General features: G+C 64.7%; 1 protein-coding gene across 1 annotated transcript in view; it reads left to right on the forward strand.

Moving 5' to 3' along the window:
- The window catches only part of Sorcs2 (sortilin related VPS10 domain containing receptor 2), a 358,452-nt gene that overhangs the window by 315,378 nt on the left and 26,629 nt on the right, over positions 1-16,445 (forward strand). Inside the window, exons 10-14 of the mRNA XM_047566161.1 lie at positions 652-798; positions 5,513-5,615; positions 9,705-9,781; positions 12,534-12,625; positions 13,200-13,307. Of these exons, the coding sequence (XP_047422117.1) occupies positions 652-798; positions 5,513-5,615; positions 9,705-9,781; positions 12,534-12,625; positions 13,200-13,307 (527 nt within the window). The remainder of the gene's footprint in view (positions 1-651; positions 799-5,512; positions 5,616-9,704; positions 9,782-12,533; positions 12,626-13,199; positions 13,308-16,445) is intronic.

Raw genomic sequence — 16,445 nt, forward strand, 5'->3', positions numbered from 1 at the left:
GAGGTGTTTTGAAGAAAGGATAGCCTGCCTCGTGCCGAGGTGACAGCCGCCACAGGGCGGGAGAGCGGGGGTCCTGTGCCCGTTCACGCCGCACCAGGTCTCAGAGAATGAGCCCAAGAGGTCCACACAACAGGGACTTTCAGAAACGTCCGTGCAGGCACTGCGGGCGGAACCCAGGAGTTACAAACCTGTGCTCTCCTTCCGGGTCAACTTAGTGACCGTTGTGGGGGTGGGCGGGCCACTGCCTGGGGCCTCGGGGGACCCTTGAGGGAGGAAGCAAGCGTAGGCCTGAGCAGTGACAGCCAGAGGGGACGTCCGGGCCTGCCGGGTCAGCACGGACCCAGGGAAGCCCAGATGCAGAGCCCAGGTGCAGGGCCTGCAGGAGTGCAGAGCAAGGGGAGGGGAGCCCCGGGCTCTGGTGAGGACCGGGGCCTGGGTCCCGGGCAGGCCGGGGAGCTGGCCGCACCATCCGACGATCGCGGTCCTCCGGGAGGACAGCTCTGCGTGGCGCTGATGGGACCACCTCCTGGAGCACTGGACACCTAGCCCAGGCCCCGCGCCCTCCAGGAGGGAGAGGCCCTGCGCAGCCACGGGGCGCATGGCCTGGAGAGCTGCCGCAGGCTTCACCGTCCTTCCTGCGTCTTGTCCCAGGTCAGAGGGGTGAAAGGGGTCTTCCTGGCCAACCAGAAGATCGATGGGAAGGTGAGGACGCTCATAACCTACAACAAGGGCCGCGACTGGCACCACCTGAGGCCACCCAGCACCGACATGAACGGGAAGCCCACTCACTGCCAGCCTGTGAGTGCTCTGTCCTCCGTGGGGTACCCGGGTGTGTGCCAGGCTCCTGAGGGGCGTCGGGGTGACTGAAGGACCTGAGACACGCGAGTCCCCTGTCCTGGGCGTGGTGGAGAGGGGCACAGAGAGGAACGGGCGTGGGGAGCTGTGGCCATGGCTTTGGTGTGGCAAACCACCCAGGAGAGCCTCTGCTGGCTCCCCAGGCCAGCAGGCCGCCCAGCGGGCATCTCTGTGGGCCTTGGTCATGGGTCTGGGAGGGACGGTGTTCCCCATCCTGCCTCCTCCTCTGGGGCCAGCACAGGTGGGTTCCCAGGGTAGACGGGACAGCCAGCGCCTCCCCAGCCCCTGAGCCATCTGCTGAGTCTTCTTGGCCAAAGGCCAGGTCCAGGGAAGTACTCTGCCCGGGGGTGAGAGGCAGAGTGATACCTGCCACCAGAGGCCACGTGCCACTACACAGGGACCAGATGGCGGCCAAGCCATGGCTCCAACGCTGGCCCCACTCTCCTGGGGACCTTTCTGCATGAACACAGATTCCCAAACTTTCTGGGTGCCCCCAGCCTGGTGTGGCAGCCTGGGAATCCAGGTAGCCCACAGGCCTCTGCTTCGAGGAGGGCAAGGCAGCTCTGGGGGCCCTGGCCTTGCCTGGCCCTGGCTTGAGCTGACCTCTGACAGGCCACAGCAAGGGAAAAGAGACCGGCGGGGCCGTGGGTCTGGCCAGGCTCTCACTGTGCCCTGCCTGGGGACCCCACCTCTCCCAGGGCCTCTCTCTGCTTCTGTGGGGGGCTCGCCTGACCCTTGCCCAGTGCTAGGCTGCTCTGGGTGGGGCAGTGTCCAGAGCCGGACCTGACAGAGCCGCAGCTCAGCCCCTGCTGACGGCGAGATCTTGAGTCCCTCGGTGCCGCTGAGACTCTGTTGAAGGGAAGAACGTGATAATAATCCCTGGTGGCCTTTTGGCGAGGGAGACATGAGATTGACTGGCACGTGCATCCCAGTCCCTAGCACCCAGCCAGTGGGCAAGGAAGTCCCGCCCACTACCCCAAAGCCCAGAATGCCCCTTCCCTTCCCTCGCCCACAAACTCCTACTGCCGCCTGCCCGCTGTCCTCTCCACTGGGAAGCCTCTGTGCTCCACTCTGAGGTTCGCAGCCCCTCAGAGGCAGGATCCCCCACAGTGGCCCCTGTCTGCGCCTGCCGTGTGTGGGGCCCTGTTCTGGGCCTTGAGACGCATCGGCAAGCCAAGCAGAAGGCAGCCGGGCGTGCTGGGATTCTGCCCAGCAGGCAAGAGGCTGGGGAAGGGGAGGTCCCATCTCTGCGCCCAGACCCAGCCCTGATGCGCCTCGCTCTCCGGGGGCCTGCTCATGTCCCTGCCCCGCGATTCCTGAGGATCTCAACACCTGCCCGTCTGCCTGGGGCGTGAGTTCCTGCCGTTTGTCTGCACCCTGCCGAGAACAGAATCGCTGAGAAAGGGCTAATTTCTGTATCATCACCAGCAGAGTTAAGCCAAATTAATCTGTCAAAGCAAGGTTTTTGCTAGGAATGGCTTCTCGTCTGCAATTACGCAGCTCAGTGAGGAAATAACCTTTGCAAGATCTATGTCCCGATCCTAAAGTAACAAAAATGGGAGCAAACCAGAAAGCACATGCCCTGGGCAGGCACAAGGGCACCTGAGCAAGGGACATGGGAGCCAATGGGGCACGAAAGACACCAAATTAAAGCTCCGCCTGGGAGGCTGGGTTTTCCCGCCTGGGCTGTGGCGGGCCTGGCCCCTCGCTCACCGCAGGGTGTCGTGTGGACTGTGCTGGGACTTGTCTCCCTGGAAGACGGTTCCTGCTCATGGCAGTGTTGCAAGGCGCAGAGGAGGGCGGGCTGCCAGCAGGCTCCTCAAGGCCTGGGGCTGGTGCCGGACTTCCTGGCCTCCTGTGTTCTTTTCCTCTGGGGTCCCTTGTCTTCTCCGGGGCCACTGGACTGTCCTGAGCTGGGGAAGCAAGGGCGCTGTGACCAGATGAGCCACGGGATCTGTTTCAGCAGGATGCTTGGCAGGGGGAAAACGGTTTTGAATCCGTGGAACCCCACGTTGGACCGCCTGGGACGTCCCTTGGACATGCCCAGGCAGGACCTGGGCATCCGGGTGGCTGGCAACATGGTCCTCACCCTCTGTCCATCTGTGAGGGTTGGCTGGACCTTCTGGAGAGTGCCCACGGCTCGTGCAGAAGGGGCACCTGGGGGAGGTCCCTGGGAGCCAGGCACTCCCTGCAGCCCACCAAGCCCACAGTGCCATCCACCTCTGTCAGGACCACTCTGGGCACCAGCCTACCCTTGGTCTCCTGCCCTCCTCAGAGGCCTGCCCATCTGCCACGTGCCTGGGAGACTGACACTGTCGGAGCTACTGTGCTATGTCCTTCATGGGGCATCAGAGCCCCGGTCTGCCAGGTCTGCCTGGCCTGCCCTTCACCCTCCCAGCCCAGCCTTGCTTTAGAGGCTTGCCAAGGCCTTGTCTTCTGGCCAATAGCAGCAGAGCCCCTGCTGCCTTAGGAGGGACAGCTGGAGAGAGGCTTGTGCGACCATCAGCAGGCCCCAGGGGGCTGCAAAGGGGACCGCGGCCTACGCCTCAGCGTCCATGGCCACAGCTAATCGAGGGTCCACCTCCAACCCAACAAGTGCCGGAAGCAGGACCTCCCCTTGGGCTGGGAAGGAGGCAGCAGCGTCCATGACGAGGCCTCTGACTCTGCCCGCCCTGCACCAGGGAAGGGGTCTGTGCCCCGATGGCAGCCTGAGATCAGCCGCGAGCTCGGGCACTTCAGGTGCCTCTGCCTCCAGGAACCCCAGGCCACCAAGTCTCCCTGCCATCCCCCTCCTCCGAAGGCTTCTCCTGCAGCAAATTTCACGGACTCCTTCCCTGGCCAGCCCCCTCCTTGGGGTCTGGTCCAGATGGGTGGGCAGGGGAGAAGACCATGGGGTCTCCCCAAAGTCGAGACTCGGTGCGCTGCTTTAGACTGTAAGAAATCAGGAGAGAGCCAGGGGCTGGGCACCTCGTGAGTCCTCACCAGGCTGATGGGAGCCCACTCAGGCCCTGTGTTCCTGGACAGGGCTCTCCGAGGACACCGTGACATCCTCCAGCTGAGGGTCCCCGGGTTGCCCTGTGCAGGCCAGGGGCCCCACTTGTCAGCTTGCCCGTCTCCTGGTGGCACGACAGCTTTATTGGCACCATTTGCACAATCCGGCGACTGAGGGTGTGCACCCCATGGCGATCAGCCTCTCCTGGGAGCATGTGGCCCTTCCCTCGGAGGCGTCCATGGCCTCAGCCGTCAGCCGTCAGCCTCTCTAGCCACCCCGCTGGGGACCCCCGGAACCTGCTTTCTCCCGGCCCCAGTTCCCTGTCCAGGCCATTCCCCATGAGTAGAACCACGCAAAGCAAAGTAAAGCTGGGGCATTTTTACGACCTGTGTAGACAAGCACAGCCTGTCCGTCAGCTGGGCCAACACCTGGTAATGGCCACTCCAGATCACCATCCGGTCTATCGAATGCTTTGGTTTTTAGCTCAAGGGACTCAGTTCTCAGCCTGAAGAAGGTACCGTAGAAGCTGAAGTGAAGGGACTGCTCTGGGATAGGTCACGACCTTGGCCACAGGGTTGGGAGGGCCCCTTAGGTGTGGGCAGCAGGCACCCTGACTCCATCTTACCCACAAGCTGACTGAGCCCAAAGTCACCCTGAAAATAGTAGCTCCTCGTGGAAGAATTGGGCCCTGGGTGCCCAGTGGCAGGGACTTCTACACCAGAGGCTGTTTCCCCTGAAAAGGCCAGGCAGCCCCTGGGAGGGCCTGGCCTGACACTCGCCCCAGAAGCTGCCCTGTTCACCCAATAATCCCAAGAAGCAGAGGAAAACCAAGGCAGCAAAACTGAGCAGTTTTCCTAAAGCCAGACGGCCATGCCAAGGGAGTTCAGGGATCCCCAGCCCTGCCTCGCTGCCCCATGGAGTTCCCTGAGTTAGGGGACCTAAGAGCCCACCTGGGGTCGGGACCCTCCAAGCCCCTCTGCATCTGTCTACCAGCCGGGGGTCTCTGGAACTCTGCGATCCAGGGCTCTGCCAGCCAGGCCTTGGAGACCCCGCGTCTCAGGCTGCAGGAGAGAGGAGAGGAGATACGGGGTCTCCAGACCAAATATGGGGTCCCAGTGGCCCTGACATACCCACTTCCCTCTTTCCCCCAAGAGGAGAGGGGCATGCGGGCGTCCCATGGCCACCCTCTGGTCTCTGGGCAGCTGGGCACACAAGGCCCGGGTAAGGTAAAATTGGGCAGAGAGCCCCAGCAACAGTTCTGGTGGAGGGGTGGCAGGATGGGAGGGGGCCGTGCAGTCTCCAGGAGTCCCGTCCCCTGGCCCAGATGAGCACGTGGGGCCGCGCTGGGCCCTCCACCTTTCCTCCCTTGGGGAAGCTTCCGCCAGACAGAGTGCCGCATGCAGACGGTGCAGGGCTCCTAATCTAGAGCAGAGGATGGACCCAGCCCTGGACGCCGTGCAGGTCTGCTCCACCTCCCAGCACCCCAGGGCCTCTGGACCATGCCCTCCTTGTCCTTCCACCCTCCATCTAGTGGCCGGCTGAGCCCTGCTGCTCGCCCCCCTCCACTCCTCCAAGCCGAAGGCCCCGCCCTCTCCCCAGGGCACCACAGGCCTAGCTTTCTGAGGACAGTCCTTCCCTGCTGACATGCTCCCTTCTCTCCCCCAGCCCGACTGCCACCTGCATCTGCACCTGCGCTGGGCAGACAACCCCTACGTGTCAGGCACCGTGCACACCAAGGACAGCGCCCCAGGACTCATCATGGGAGCAGGTGGGCGATGCTGTAGGAGTCCCAGGAGTGCCATTACAGCCCGAGGGGCTCCCTTTCCAGGGTAAAGATAGACGTCCATGGGCTGGGGCCATATGTGTCCCTTCGGGGGCAGTGACACAGCTCTCCAGGAAGCTCAACTCTCGTGGAAAACCCGAAGGGCAAACCATGGCACAGCATGGGCACATGACATGTGTTGGAAGGATGGACGGATGATGAATGGGTGGATGGGTGGGTGGATAGATAGGTGGATGGATGGACGATGGATGGGAGGGTGGTGGATGGATGGGTGGATGGGTGGATGAGATGGGTAAATAGGTGGGTGGATAGATAGATGAATGGATGGATGGATGATGGATGGGTGGATGGGTGGCTGGATAGATAGGTAGATGGATGGATGATGGATGGGTGGGTGGTGGATGGATGGGTGGATGGGTGGATGAGAGATGGGTAGTTGGGTAGCTGGTTAGATAGATGAATGGATGGATGGATGGATGATGGATGGGTGGATGGGTATATGGATGGATGATGGATGGGTGGGTGGTGGATGGATGGGTGGATGGGTGGATGAGGGATGGGTAGATGGGTGGGTGGATAGATAGGTGGATGGATAGATGATGGATGGGTGGGTGGTGGATGGATGGGTGGATAGATAGGTGGATGGATGATGGATGCGTGGATGGTGGATAGATGGGTGGATGAGGGATGGGTAGATGGGTGGGTGAATAGATGGATGGATGGATGATGGATGAATGGATGGGTGGATAGGTGGGTGGATGGGTGGATGATGGACGGGTAGATGAATGAGTGGGTAGATGAGAGGGTGGATGGGTAGGTGGATGGATTGGTGGATGCATGGATGATGGATGGGTGGGTAGATGGATGGATGTGTGGATGAATGCATGGGTGAATGGGTGGGTGGAGGATACTGAATGGATAATGGATGGATGAAAAGGAAGAAGAGAAAAGAAGTGAGGAAGGGATGCAGGGATGAAGGAAAGAAGAAAGATGGATGATTTGTGTTGAAATTTACTGATCCCTGAAGAAAATGTACCATAGTGGGAGAGAGAGGCACATGAACGGAACAAGAGTTTCCCAAAAGCCGGAGTCATAATCTGTGTGTGTTCGTCCCTCCACACTGGAACCTCCCTTGGGGATCATTAAGTGTGTCCTGATCACATAAGGTAGAAAACGATCTGACTATGACAAAAAGTCGGAATGGAAAGCAGGGCCGGTGCCGGAGGTCCCCTGGCTGGCGGGAGCTGGAGCGAGGATCTGCATGCCACTTCTTCTGCAGCCTGAGGGTCCATGTCCTCTGCCCTGTCAATGAGGACGCAGGCCTGGCTACGATCCTTCTTTTCTTAACCCAGTGCCCCATCCCTCTGTTGCCAGCACTGGCTTCAGCACAAGGCAGGTGGCCCTCTGGCCAAGGGCTGAGGGCTGTCTGGACATGGCCCCAGACTCTGAGCTGGACACCACCGCCAAGCCTTCACTCCCCCAGCACGAGGCCCAGCCCGGCCGCGGAGGGGCCCTCCAGGCTGTTCATGCGTGAGTGAGTGAGTGAACAGCTGCGTGGAGATGGAGGAATGTCTCCTGGGCAGAGGAGGGAGGTGGGTATCCAAGTCAGAGCTCAGGAGCAGCCCAGGCGGGCTGTGTTGTTGGGTTTCTGACAGCACAAACCTGGACTGTCGGGTGAGGCATTGGACACTACCCTGAAGCACGTGGGCTTCCCTGCAGGGAGCACAGACCTGGAAAGAGGAGGTCACAGAGGCGTTTGGCTTCTGAAGTTCATCTGCATGTCCTGTGTTTGGGATCCTGTTCCAGGACAGCCAGTGGACAGGGTCTGTCTGCATGGGGTCCACACACGACAGCCTGGCCACCTGTGCTGGGCATCCCCAGACTTGGTTTGCTGGACCTGAGGGGAGAGTGAACTTAAAATGCCTTATGCTGATTGTCTGGCACCCCAAATTCCTGACCAAACTGGGCACAAATTCAAGCGTTCCTACTGCCCCAAGGCCTTTGAGGCCCAGGAGGTCTGGCAGCACCTCGGGCATCTGGGGATCCGGCACCTGTCAGGCAGGGAACAGGGACTGTCCACCTGGCCTGCAGAGCGCAACAGTGGCAGCCTCCCGCCTCCCTCCCGCCTCCCTCCCACCGGTCCCCGTAAGGGCAGGCTGCGCATCTGAACCTCACCTGGCTGCTTCTGAACCCGGCCACCCTGTGGTGTGGCCGGCTGATGTGCACCCTTTCATTACGTCCTTGCCAGCCCTGAGTCCGCCGGGGCCAGGAGTAGAGGATGAGTGGTGAGCCAGGGCAACCTCGCTGGACGGGGTGGGGCCAGCCTCACCTGCTGTCCCAATGTGGCCGGGTGGATGGGCCCAGGTGGCAAGGCCACGGGCAGGAGGCCCTGCCTAAGACAGCCGCATGTTTCCACCGGGTCCCTCCCTGCTCTTCTTTCTTTTGCTCCTAAATGCCATCTGGAGGGCCAGAAGGCTGGAGTGACAAGCCCCAGGCTCTGTCGCTCCCAGCTGTGGGAGCTGGGGTGCCCTGTGCTTCTGTGAACCTCAGTTTCCTCCTCTGCCAAAGGAGACGGCAGAACTCTGCTGCGAGGACGTGGGAGCTGGCAGAATGCGTAGGTGTGCCCGACAGCCATCGCTCGTCGGAAGAGGTGCCAAGCCACGGCTGAGGAATCAGGCAGAGTGGCTAGTGGGTGGGGCTAGTGTGAGGTGTGGACGGTGGATGGTGGAGGGGCAGAGGGAGGGACAGGGCGCTGGAGAGGGGTCTCAGAGGTCCACGGGAAGCGGGGGGACCTCCACTCAGCCCTGGCAGGTTCTTGACTCTGCACGGAAGGGAGTTCCAGGACGCGTCGAAAGCGCAGTTAGGAAAGCGCAGGGATCTCTTCAGGGGCGCTGGAGAGCAGGGCCCGCCTCCAAGGCTCCAGGCGGGCCGGTGCTCGGCGTGAGACGCACTGTGGGCCCTGGGCTCCTGGTTTTAGAGGAAATGATAAAGAATGAGCATGGGCAGGTGTGGGTGGCCTCAGCCTGGTGAGCCGGCTGTCTGGATCGCACACGCGGTGGGCTCGCGGCCGGCTCTTCCAGGGTCTCTGGGTCAATGTCGTCCTGTCCAGCCAGCATGTGGAACCTAGCCTCTCACAGGCCTCCTCCAGGTCCCCCTTGGCTCTATTTAGTCCAAGAAAACGTGCTGTCTAGGCCAGCAACGCGTGCGGGCGCCCATGTCCGCAGCCAGGGTTGGGGTCAGGCCTGGAGGGGAGCAGGCCTGGGCAGCAGAGGCACTGCTCCGCCCCTCCCTTCCGGTCTCCTCTCCTCTCCTGGAGCCGTCCTTCCTCAGAGGGCCGTCTGAGGTCCTGGTGGGAGCTGTGCCAGTGGCCATGGAAACAGTGACCCGCACTGCCCACCCTGGCAGGGCTCGAGCAGGCAGAGTGGAGGTGGACCTTGTGGCTGCCAGCTACCTGGTGCCCGGTCGCCATCCCCCCAGACATCCCACCCCCCGCAGGTATTTCATGAGCATCCGAGGGGCTGGCCCTGCCTTTCACCCAGGGTCTTGCTTCCGCGCCCTCCCCTGCTCTCCCCTACTCACGAAAGCAAGCCCAGCCGCTGGGGGCTGCCCTGAGCCACCTGCCCGCCCAGCCTGCCCGCTGTCCCTGGTCACCATGCCACTCTCATTCTTAAACCCCCTGAGGCCCTGAGGGCCGACGCACGCTGGGGCCAGGAAGAGGGGCCCTGGCTGGGCCTGGAGCCTGGGCTTTGGCTGGGCCCTGGCTGGGCCTGGAGCCTGGGCTATGGCTGGGCCCTGGCTGGGCCTGGAGCCTGGGCTTTGGCTGGGCCCTGGCTGGGCCTGGAGCCTGGCCCTGAGGCAGGCTGAGCCTGCTGTGCTCAGATGGGCCTGGGCTGGAGCCCCGGGTCCCCAGGAGGTGACATCAGAAGGGGAGGTGGGGATGTGCTTCCCGGGGCTAGGTGGCCGGAGGGGCAGGCCCAGGGCACGCAACCCTTGGCAGGGCCGTGCTGGCTCAGAGCCTGGCCGAGGGCAGCCGGCTGACCCCAGCAGCAGCACTGCCGGTTTCCCTCTGGGCAGGTAACCTGGGCTCGCAGCTGGTGGAGTACAAGGAGGAAATGTACATCACGTCCGACTGCGGGCGCAGCTGGCGGCAGGTAAGGTGGCACCAGGTGCCCACAGCCACCCCGCCCCCGCCAGGACTCCCAGCAGAAGGGCTTCTTCTGTCTGCTCCTTCCCAGGGCTCAGCGGGCAGTGAGGTGGGCCTCCTCCCAGAGCCGGGTGGCCGGTCTGCCTGGAGGGCCCGGGGCCTCTGCGAGGGGGAGGAGCCAGCCCCCAGCCCTTCTTCATGGACACCCACAGTGCTGCAGGTCTAAGAGCACGCCACACAGTCTGACCCGTCCCTGGGGACATCTGAGAAAGGGGAGCAGGGACCTCTCTGTGGAGGAGGCCCTGCCGGGAGGCCCCAGAACATTTCCCAGGCCCTTGCGGGGCTCACTGAGGCCCGGGGCCAGGAGGTGGGGCTGCAGGGAATCCCAGGCTCTGCAGAGCAGGCTTGGCTGGATGGTGGGCTCCCGGGCAGGGGAGTAGGGCGTGGGGTGGAGCGGGTTTGGGGGCCGTGGGGAGTCTGGGTCAGGGGCTCTGGTCCGGCCAAGGAGCTGATGTAGCAGCGCGGCCTGAAGGAAGAGAAGGAAGAAGGCTGTGTACAGGGCAGCCCCGCAGCGGCTCTGCGTGCAGAGGCCACATGCAGGTCACTCGGCCACTGACCTTCACGAGGGAACAAGGAGGCCAGGAAGTTGAGCTGGTCTGTCCAGCACACCCTGGCTGGTCACAGTAGTGCCAGGGTCCCCAGGCCAGCGTCTCTCCCTGGGAGAGAGCCCTGCCCGGCCCACTCCCTGCCCGCTGGGGTGGGGGCTTCGTGGGGGCCAGGAGGAGAACTAGGCCTGGGCACGCACCCCCTGCTGGTGTGCACAAAGCCCGTCCCCAGGCCAGTTCACAGCGGCGGCCCCTCCCGGGTGACACTGGGACAGTCACGCCACCTGCAGGGGCAGATAAAGTTCACCTGCCGCCTTGGCTTCAGGCTTGACGTTCCTTTCACAACATGCAAGAAACAAGGAATTTTGAAAAGGGCAAAAGAGATTTATTGTGTTATAATATTTCTATTTCACTAAAGCCAGGAGAGCCAGCTAGGCTTCTTAAAGGTCACCTTCCATCCCGTCCATCCACCTCGAGCCCCCCTTAGGTCAGATGTTCCTAGTGGGCACTTTCCCAAGTGGTTTGCTGAGGCTCCCACCCTGGGGACAGAGCCCAATGGGAGAGTGTCTGCTGGCCTGCCTGGTCCCTCCCAGAGGACAGCAGGTGGAGAGGCAGTGCCCGGGGGAGCAGAGGCGTGTGTGTGGCGGGGGCTCATGCTGAGGCGGGAGGAGCAGCAGGCGGCCAGCAGAGGTCGGAGTGGGCCGGGGACGTGGGCAGTGGCGAGTGGCTCAGTGGTCTCCCGGCCCTCCCGTCCTGGTCAGCCTGGCAGGGGCGTGGGAGAGACGTGCCCGAGGGAGGAGGCGGGACCTGAGGGGAAGGACCCCGCGCCATACTGATGCGGTCTCCCCGAAACCCGAGCTGGAGGATGACCAGCCGCAGAGAGCCACATCCTCCAAGGAGCCCCAGCGGGTCTGGGCCTGGGGACAGGGGAGGCTGGACTGCCTCTCAGGGTCCTTGGAGGACGGGCGCCTGGGCCTGGGGGCTGGCAGACTCTGCTCCTGCCGGTGGGTCTGGAAGCCTGGGCCCCTCTCCAGAGGCCCCTCTCACAGCTAGGCTGTGCCTCTCCAGGGACCAGGAGGCTGTGCTAGAGCAGCCCTTCCCCCACAGCCAGGGCCTTCCACCTGCCCTGGAGGGAGGGCGGAGACGCCAGGGACCCAGTGCCCAGGGCAGAACCCGCTGTGCCCCCAGTGGGCCCAGGTCAGTCCCCGGGAAGCTGGGTGTGGAAGCCCCGGAAGGCCCGGAAGCCCCACCTTTGGTGGCCTCTGGTCCTCCCAGGACCCTGCAGATCAGGCCAATGGGCAGGGCGGGGAGGGTGGGATGCACGCTGCCCAGCACCCTGCTCACTCCTTGGCGAAGGAGCTGCTGGCCACTCCTGGAGGCAGCAGGCTCGCCCTTCCAGAAGGAGAAGCCCTTACTTGGACAGTCCTGAGAGTCTCCCAGGCCTGGCCCACTGCCCAGCACCCAGGGAAGCCTCCAGCAGGGAAGGGCGCCCCCCCCCCCCCCCGGCAGACCTCAGGCATCTTGCCTTCCACAAGGTGGGCTGCCCGGCCAGAGCCGCCAGCCTCTGGGGCCCCAGACCTGCCCGCGAGCTCCAGGCTCAGGCGCACCCTTCCCACTCTGCTGGGACCCAGCACTGACCCAGGCCTCTGCCCTGCTGCCCCCCTGCCCGTGCGGCGCTTGCCTGCGAGCCCCTCCCTGTGCGGACTCTGGTCCGCATGGTTGCTGGAATGTGACTTTGTGACTTCATGTGTCCTGGGAACGTTGGCTGGGCCCCTGCCGCAGGACCGTGCCCTAGACTGAGCACGCCAGGGCCCGCACTGGTCCACTTTGGTTACTGTGAGGGCATCCCGGCCCCCGACGTGGTGGAGAGCCACTGGGTGTGAAGTCCTGGAGGCTCTGGGGCCTGGTGTGGCCAGCTTGGCCAGTGGCTGGAGCGTGGGCAAGAGTCTCTCAGGGCCCAACAGGATGCCAGTGAGCCACGCAGGGCCCAGTCGGGTCACCTCCCTCCCGCGAGGCCTGCTTCTCGAAGGTCTGCACACCCAACACCTTCAACCAGGGACCTTGGGGACCCTGCTGCAAACCTGGCAGCCTGGTTGGCTCGCGGCATGCTGGCGGGTAAGTGGGAGCCGTGCTCAGCGCCTGCCACACCCGCAGGTCTTCGAGGAGGAACACCACGTCCTCTACCTGGACCACGGCGGGGTGATCGCGGCCATAAAGGACACCTCCATCCCCCTGAAGATCCTCAAGTAACTAGCTGGCCGCGCGGGACCCTGCAGGCTGTGGATTGGTGGCACAGGCTACTGCCCAGAACGTCCCTGTGGGCCGATGGTGACGGCGGCCCTAGGACTCGGGTGCCACCCTTCCTCCCAGACCTTTCCCCGGGCACCTAGAGCCGGACTCGGGGACCAGAGACCAGGGAAGCCGCACAGCGTGGTGGAGGGGAGGGGCCTGGGCCCAGCCTGGGAGCAGGGGACCTTCGTCCACAGGGCCCTGGTGCAGGGAGTGAGGCCAGGCGAGCAGACAGGGAAGCCAGTCCCCAGTGCCCCCGGCCACGGGGCGCGAGGCGTGGGAGGGCCTGGGCTTCAGGAGCAGAGCCCGCTGCCGCGGGAGCCTGCACCCCTCAGCCTGGAGAGGGCCGTCTCCTGGGAGGCAGCAGGACCAGGCCCCTCGGGCGGGCAGCACGGGTTCCGGGGCTCGGCGGTGCTGCCACCCAGGGCACAGTGTCTGCCACGGACGGCGTGCCCGGCGGCCTGCAGGTGGGGAGGTGCGGCCTGGAGGGCCAGGCGCGTCCCGCGTCCCTGGACACGGCGCCTCCGGCAGGTTCAGCGTGGACGAGGGCCTCAGCTGGAGCACACACAACTTCACCAGCACCTCGGTGTTCGTGGACGGGCTGCTGAGCGAGCCGGGGGACGAGACGCTGGTCATGACGTGAGTGTCAGGGCGCGGCCTGTCCTCGGGGCGGGCGCTGGGCACCGCAGGCCTCTCACCTGCTCTCGGGGCATCCGTCCCCGTCCATGGTGAACAGTGGCCCACCTCAGCCGCGGGCACAGAGGTTCCAGGTGCCAGCTTGCTGGTGGCCCCGGGCCCTTCCAGGATGCCGGGCGGGCCTCCCTGCGTGCCTCTCGGGCATACCCAGGGCCGGGGTCGCTGCTGTGGGTGGCAAGCAGCCAGGCAGCCTCGTGACCAGGAGAACTTTGCACCCCGCGGCCACTCAGCTCAGGGTCCCGCCAACAGCCAGCCTGGACAGGGACTGCGCTGTCCCACCTGCCTCTCGTGGGCGCCACGGGGATGCCACAGGCTCTGCACCTTGGCTTCTGCCCTGCACCCTGGGGGAGCCAGCAGGGTACCACATCCCAGAGGATCTGGGGACACGTGGTTGCTGCTGCCTGAGGCTCAGCCTTGTAACAGTGTGGGAGCCAGTGGACAGTGGACAGTGGACAGTCTGCTGCCAGGAGCCCCAAGGGACTGGCAAGTGCCCCAGGGGTGGGGCCAGCCTGGTGGTGAGCAGGAAGCCCTGGGATGGACTCCAAGCCAAGGGCGGAGGTGGCGTGTCCTCCCGCTACACAGCCAAGCAGAGGACACTTGACCAGTGTCCCCGAGGGCTGATGTGGCTGGCACTGCTTCCTCCTGGACGTGGATGGTGGGCACATGCCAAGAAGGCAAGGCTCTGCCCGCCCAGAGCCACAGAGCACTCTGCTGCCCCCTCAATGTCCCTGAAAGGACGTGTCCCCACAGTCTGTGGGTGACTTCCCCTCTGGAGGCCACTCTCTGGGACAGGAGGAAGGCTCCTGGCCTTTTATGGAGGCCCTGCTGGACATGTCCGGAGGGGGTGAGGAGCTGGAACTCTGACCGTGGACGCAGCCTGGTCCCTTTGGGTCAAGCCTGTGTGTCCCCAGAGCAGGGGGCCTGGGTGAGCCAGGAGGGGCCCTCTGCCACCAGCGCTGGAACGAGTGGGCACCCGGGCTGCGTCAGCCCCCAGCTGGGCACTGGTGCCCAGTATCCGCCACCAGAGGCTGGCACGTCCCCTGCATCTTGTTCTCAGTCGCTGCGACTTTCAAGTTCTTAGAAAAGCACCAGCTCAGATCCCGTAGAGCTTGGGTGTCAGAGGCTGCCCCTCAGATGGCACACGAGGACCCATGGCCAGGGGACGCAGGCTGGCATGGCGGGACGCCGAGGAGGCTGCCCGTCCCTCTCCCACCCCCCACCCCGCGTAGCTGACGGCTCTTCCCCACGTGGACTCTGTCCAGATCCACCATAAGTCACAGACGGGCTGACGGCAGCCACCATCTGGGGACCTGTCCATGGTGTGCTCTTGGAGGCCCGCCCGCCTTCCCGGCCCCATGTGGAGCAGGGAGGGCCCCCAAGTGTGGGCACAGGCGTGGGTGGGGCACCTGGAGCCTGCCAGCCACAGGCCACACCAGGTGGAGGGAGCGGTCGGGGCGGCGGGCACCGTCCCCACTGCGCTGGGCCTGTCCTGGGGCCCCTGGCCCAAGCTCAGCTGGGCTGGATGGCAGTGCTGCCCACACACCTGCTCAGGCGTGGCTGTCGGGAAAGGCGGAAATGCCCACAGGTCCCGGGTAACTGGGTCGGGAGCCCCTTTCCGTCAGGCTGGGACCAGGGACACCCAGCGTCCTGGCGGGGGCTCCGTGGCAGCAGGGTGGCGCTGCGCCGTCACACCTGGCCATGCTGGCCACGTTCCGGCCCCAGTGCCAGCTCCTCAGGGTGGCCGCGGCTCTGCCCGGCCTCGGGTGCCTCATCTGTAGAACGGGGTGATCGCCTTCCGTCCCTCCAGGTGGAATCTGGGCACAGGCTGGCACACAGCAGGGGCCCCGCCCGCCAGTGCCAGGCCATCGCCTGGGGACAGTGGGACAGCGGGCACCTCTCGCACTGCGGCACGAGTGCTCCCAGGACCTGGAGGTGCAGGCGGCTCTGAGACGCCAGGAGGACACGCGGATCCCAGTGCCTGGCCTCGCAGCAGAGGGCCGTCACTTGAGCCCAGGGGGCAGGCGACCAGGACGCACCCGACTCACAGGCATCGGCGCCAAGGCTCCGCAGCCACGGCCCCGCCACCCTCTGCTGGAAACCCTCTGCCAGAGCAGACGGGCACAGGGACGTGGCCTGTCCTGGGTTGTCACGCTCCACCAAGGGAAGCTCCCCAGGCCAGAGGAAGGAGCAGCCGGGCACCTGACCCTGCAGAGAGGACGGACGCCAGGCGGGACCGGAGACAGCGTGGAAGGCCCCTGTGGAAGGGACCGGGGACAGCGTGGAAGGCCCCTGTGGAAGGGACCGGGGACAGCATGGAAGGCCAGCTGTGGAAGGGACCGGGGACAGCGTGGAAGGCCCCTGTGGAAGGGACCGGGGACAGCATGGAAGGCCAGCTGTGGAAGGGACCGGGGACAGGGTGGAAGGCCAGCTGTGGAAGGGACCGGGGACAGCGTGGAAGGCCCCTGTGGAAGGGACCGGGGACAGCGTGGAAGGCCAGCTGTGGAAGGCCCCTGTGGAAGGGACCGGGGACAGCGTGGAAGGCCAGCTGTGGAAGGGACCGGGGACAGGGTGGAAGGCCAGCTGTGGAAGGGACCGGGGACAGCATGGAAGGCCAGCTGTGGAAGGGACCGGGGACAGCGTGGAAGGCCAGCTGTGGAAGGGACCGGGGACAACGTGGAAGGCCCCTGTGGAAGGGACCGGGGACAGGATGGAAGGCCAGCTGTGGAAGGGACCGGGGACAGCGTGGAAGGCCAGCTGTGGAAGGGACCGGGGACAGGGTGGAAGGCCAGCTGTGGAAGGGACCGGGGACAGCGTGGAAGGCCAGCTGTGGAAGGGACCGGGGACAGCGTGGAAGGCCCCTGTGGAAGGGACTGGGGACAGGATGGAAGGCCAGCTGTGGAAGGGACCGGGGACAGCGTGGAAGGCCAGCTGTGGAAGGGACCGGGGACAGCGTGGAAGGCCAGCTGTGGAAGGGACCGGGGACAGCGTGGAAGGCCAGCTGTGGAAGGGACCGGGGACAGCGTGGAAGGCCAGCTGTGGAAGGGACCGGGGACAGGGTGGAAGGCCAGCTGTGGAAGGGAC

This window comes from Sciurus carolinensis, chromosome 10 (genome assembly GCF_902686445.1).
Source record: "Sciurus carolinensis chromosome 10, mSciCar1.2, whole genome shotgun sequence".
Classification (NCBI taxonomy): Eukaryota; Metazoa; Chordata; class Mammalia; order Rodentia; family Sciuridae; genus Sciurus; species Sciurus carolinensis.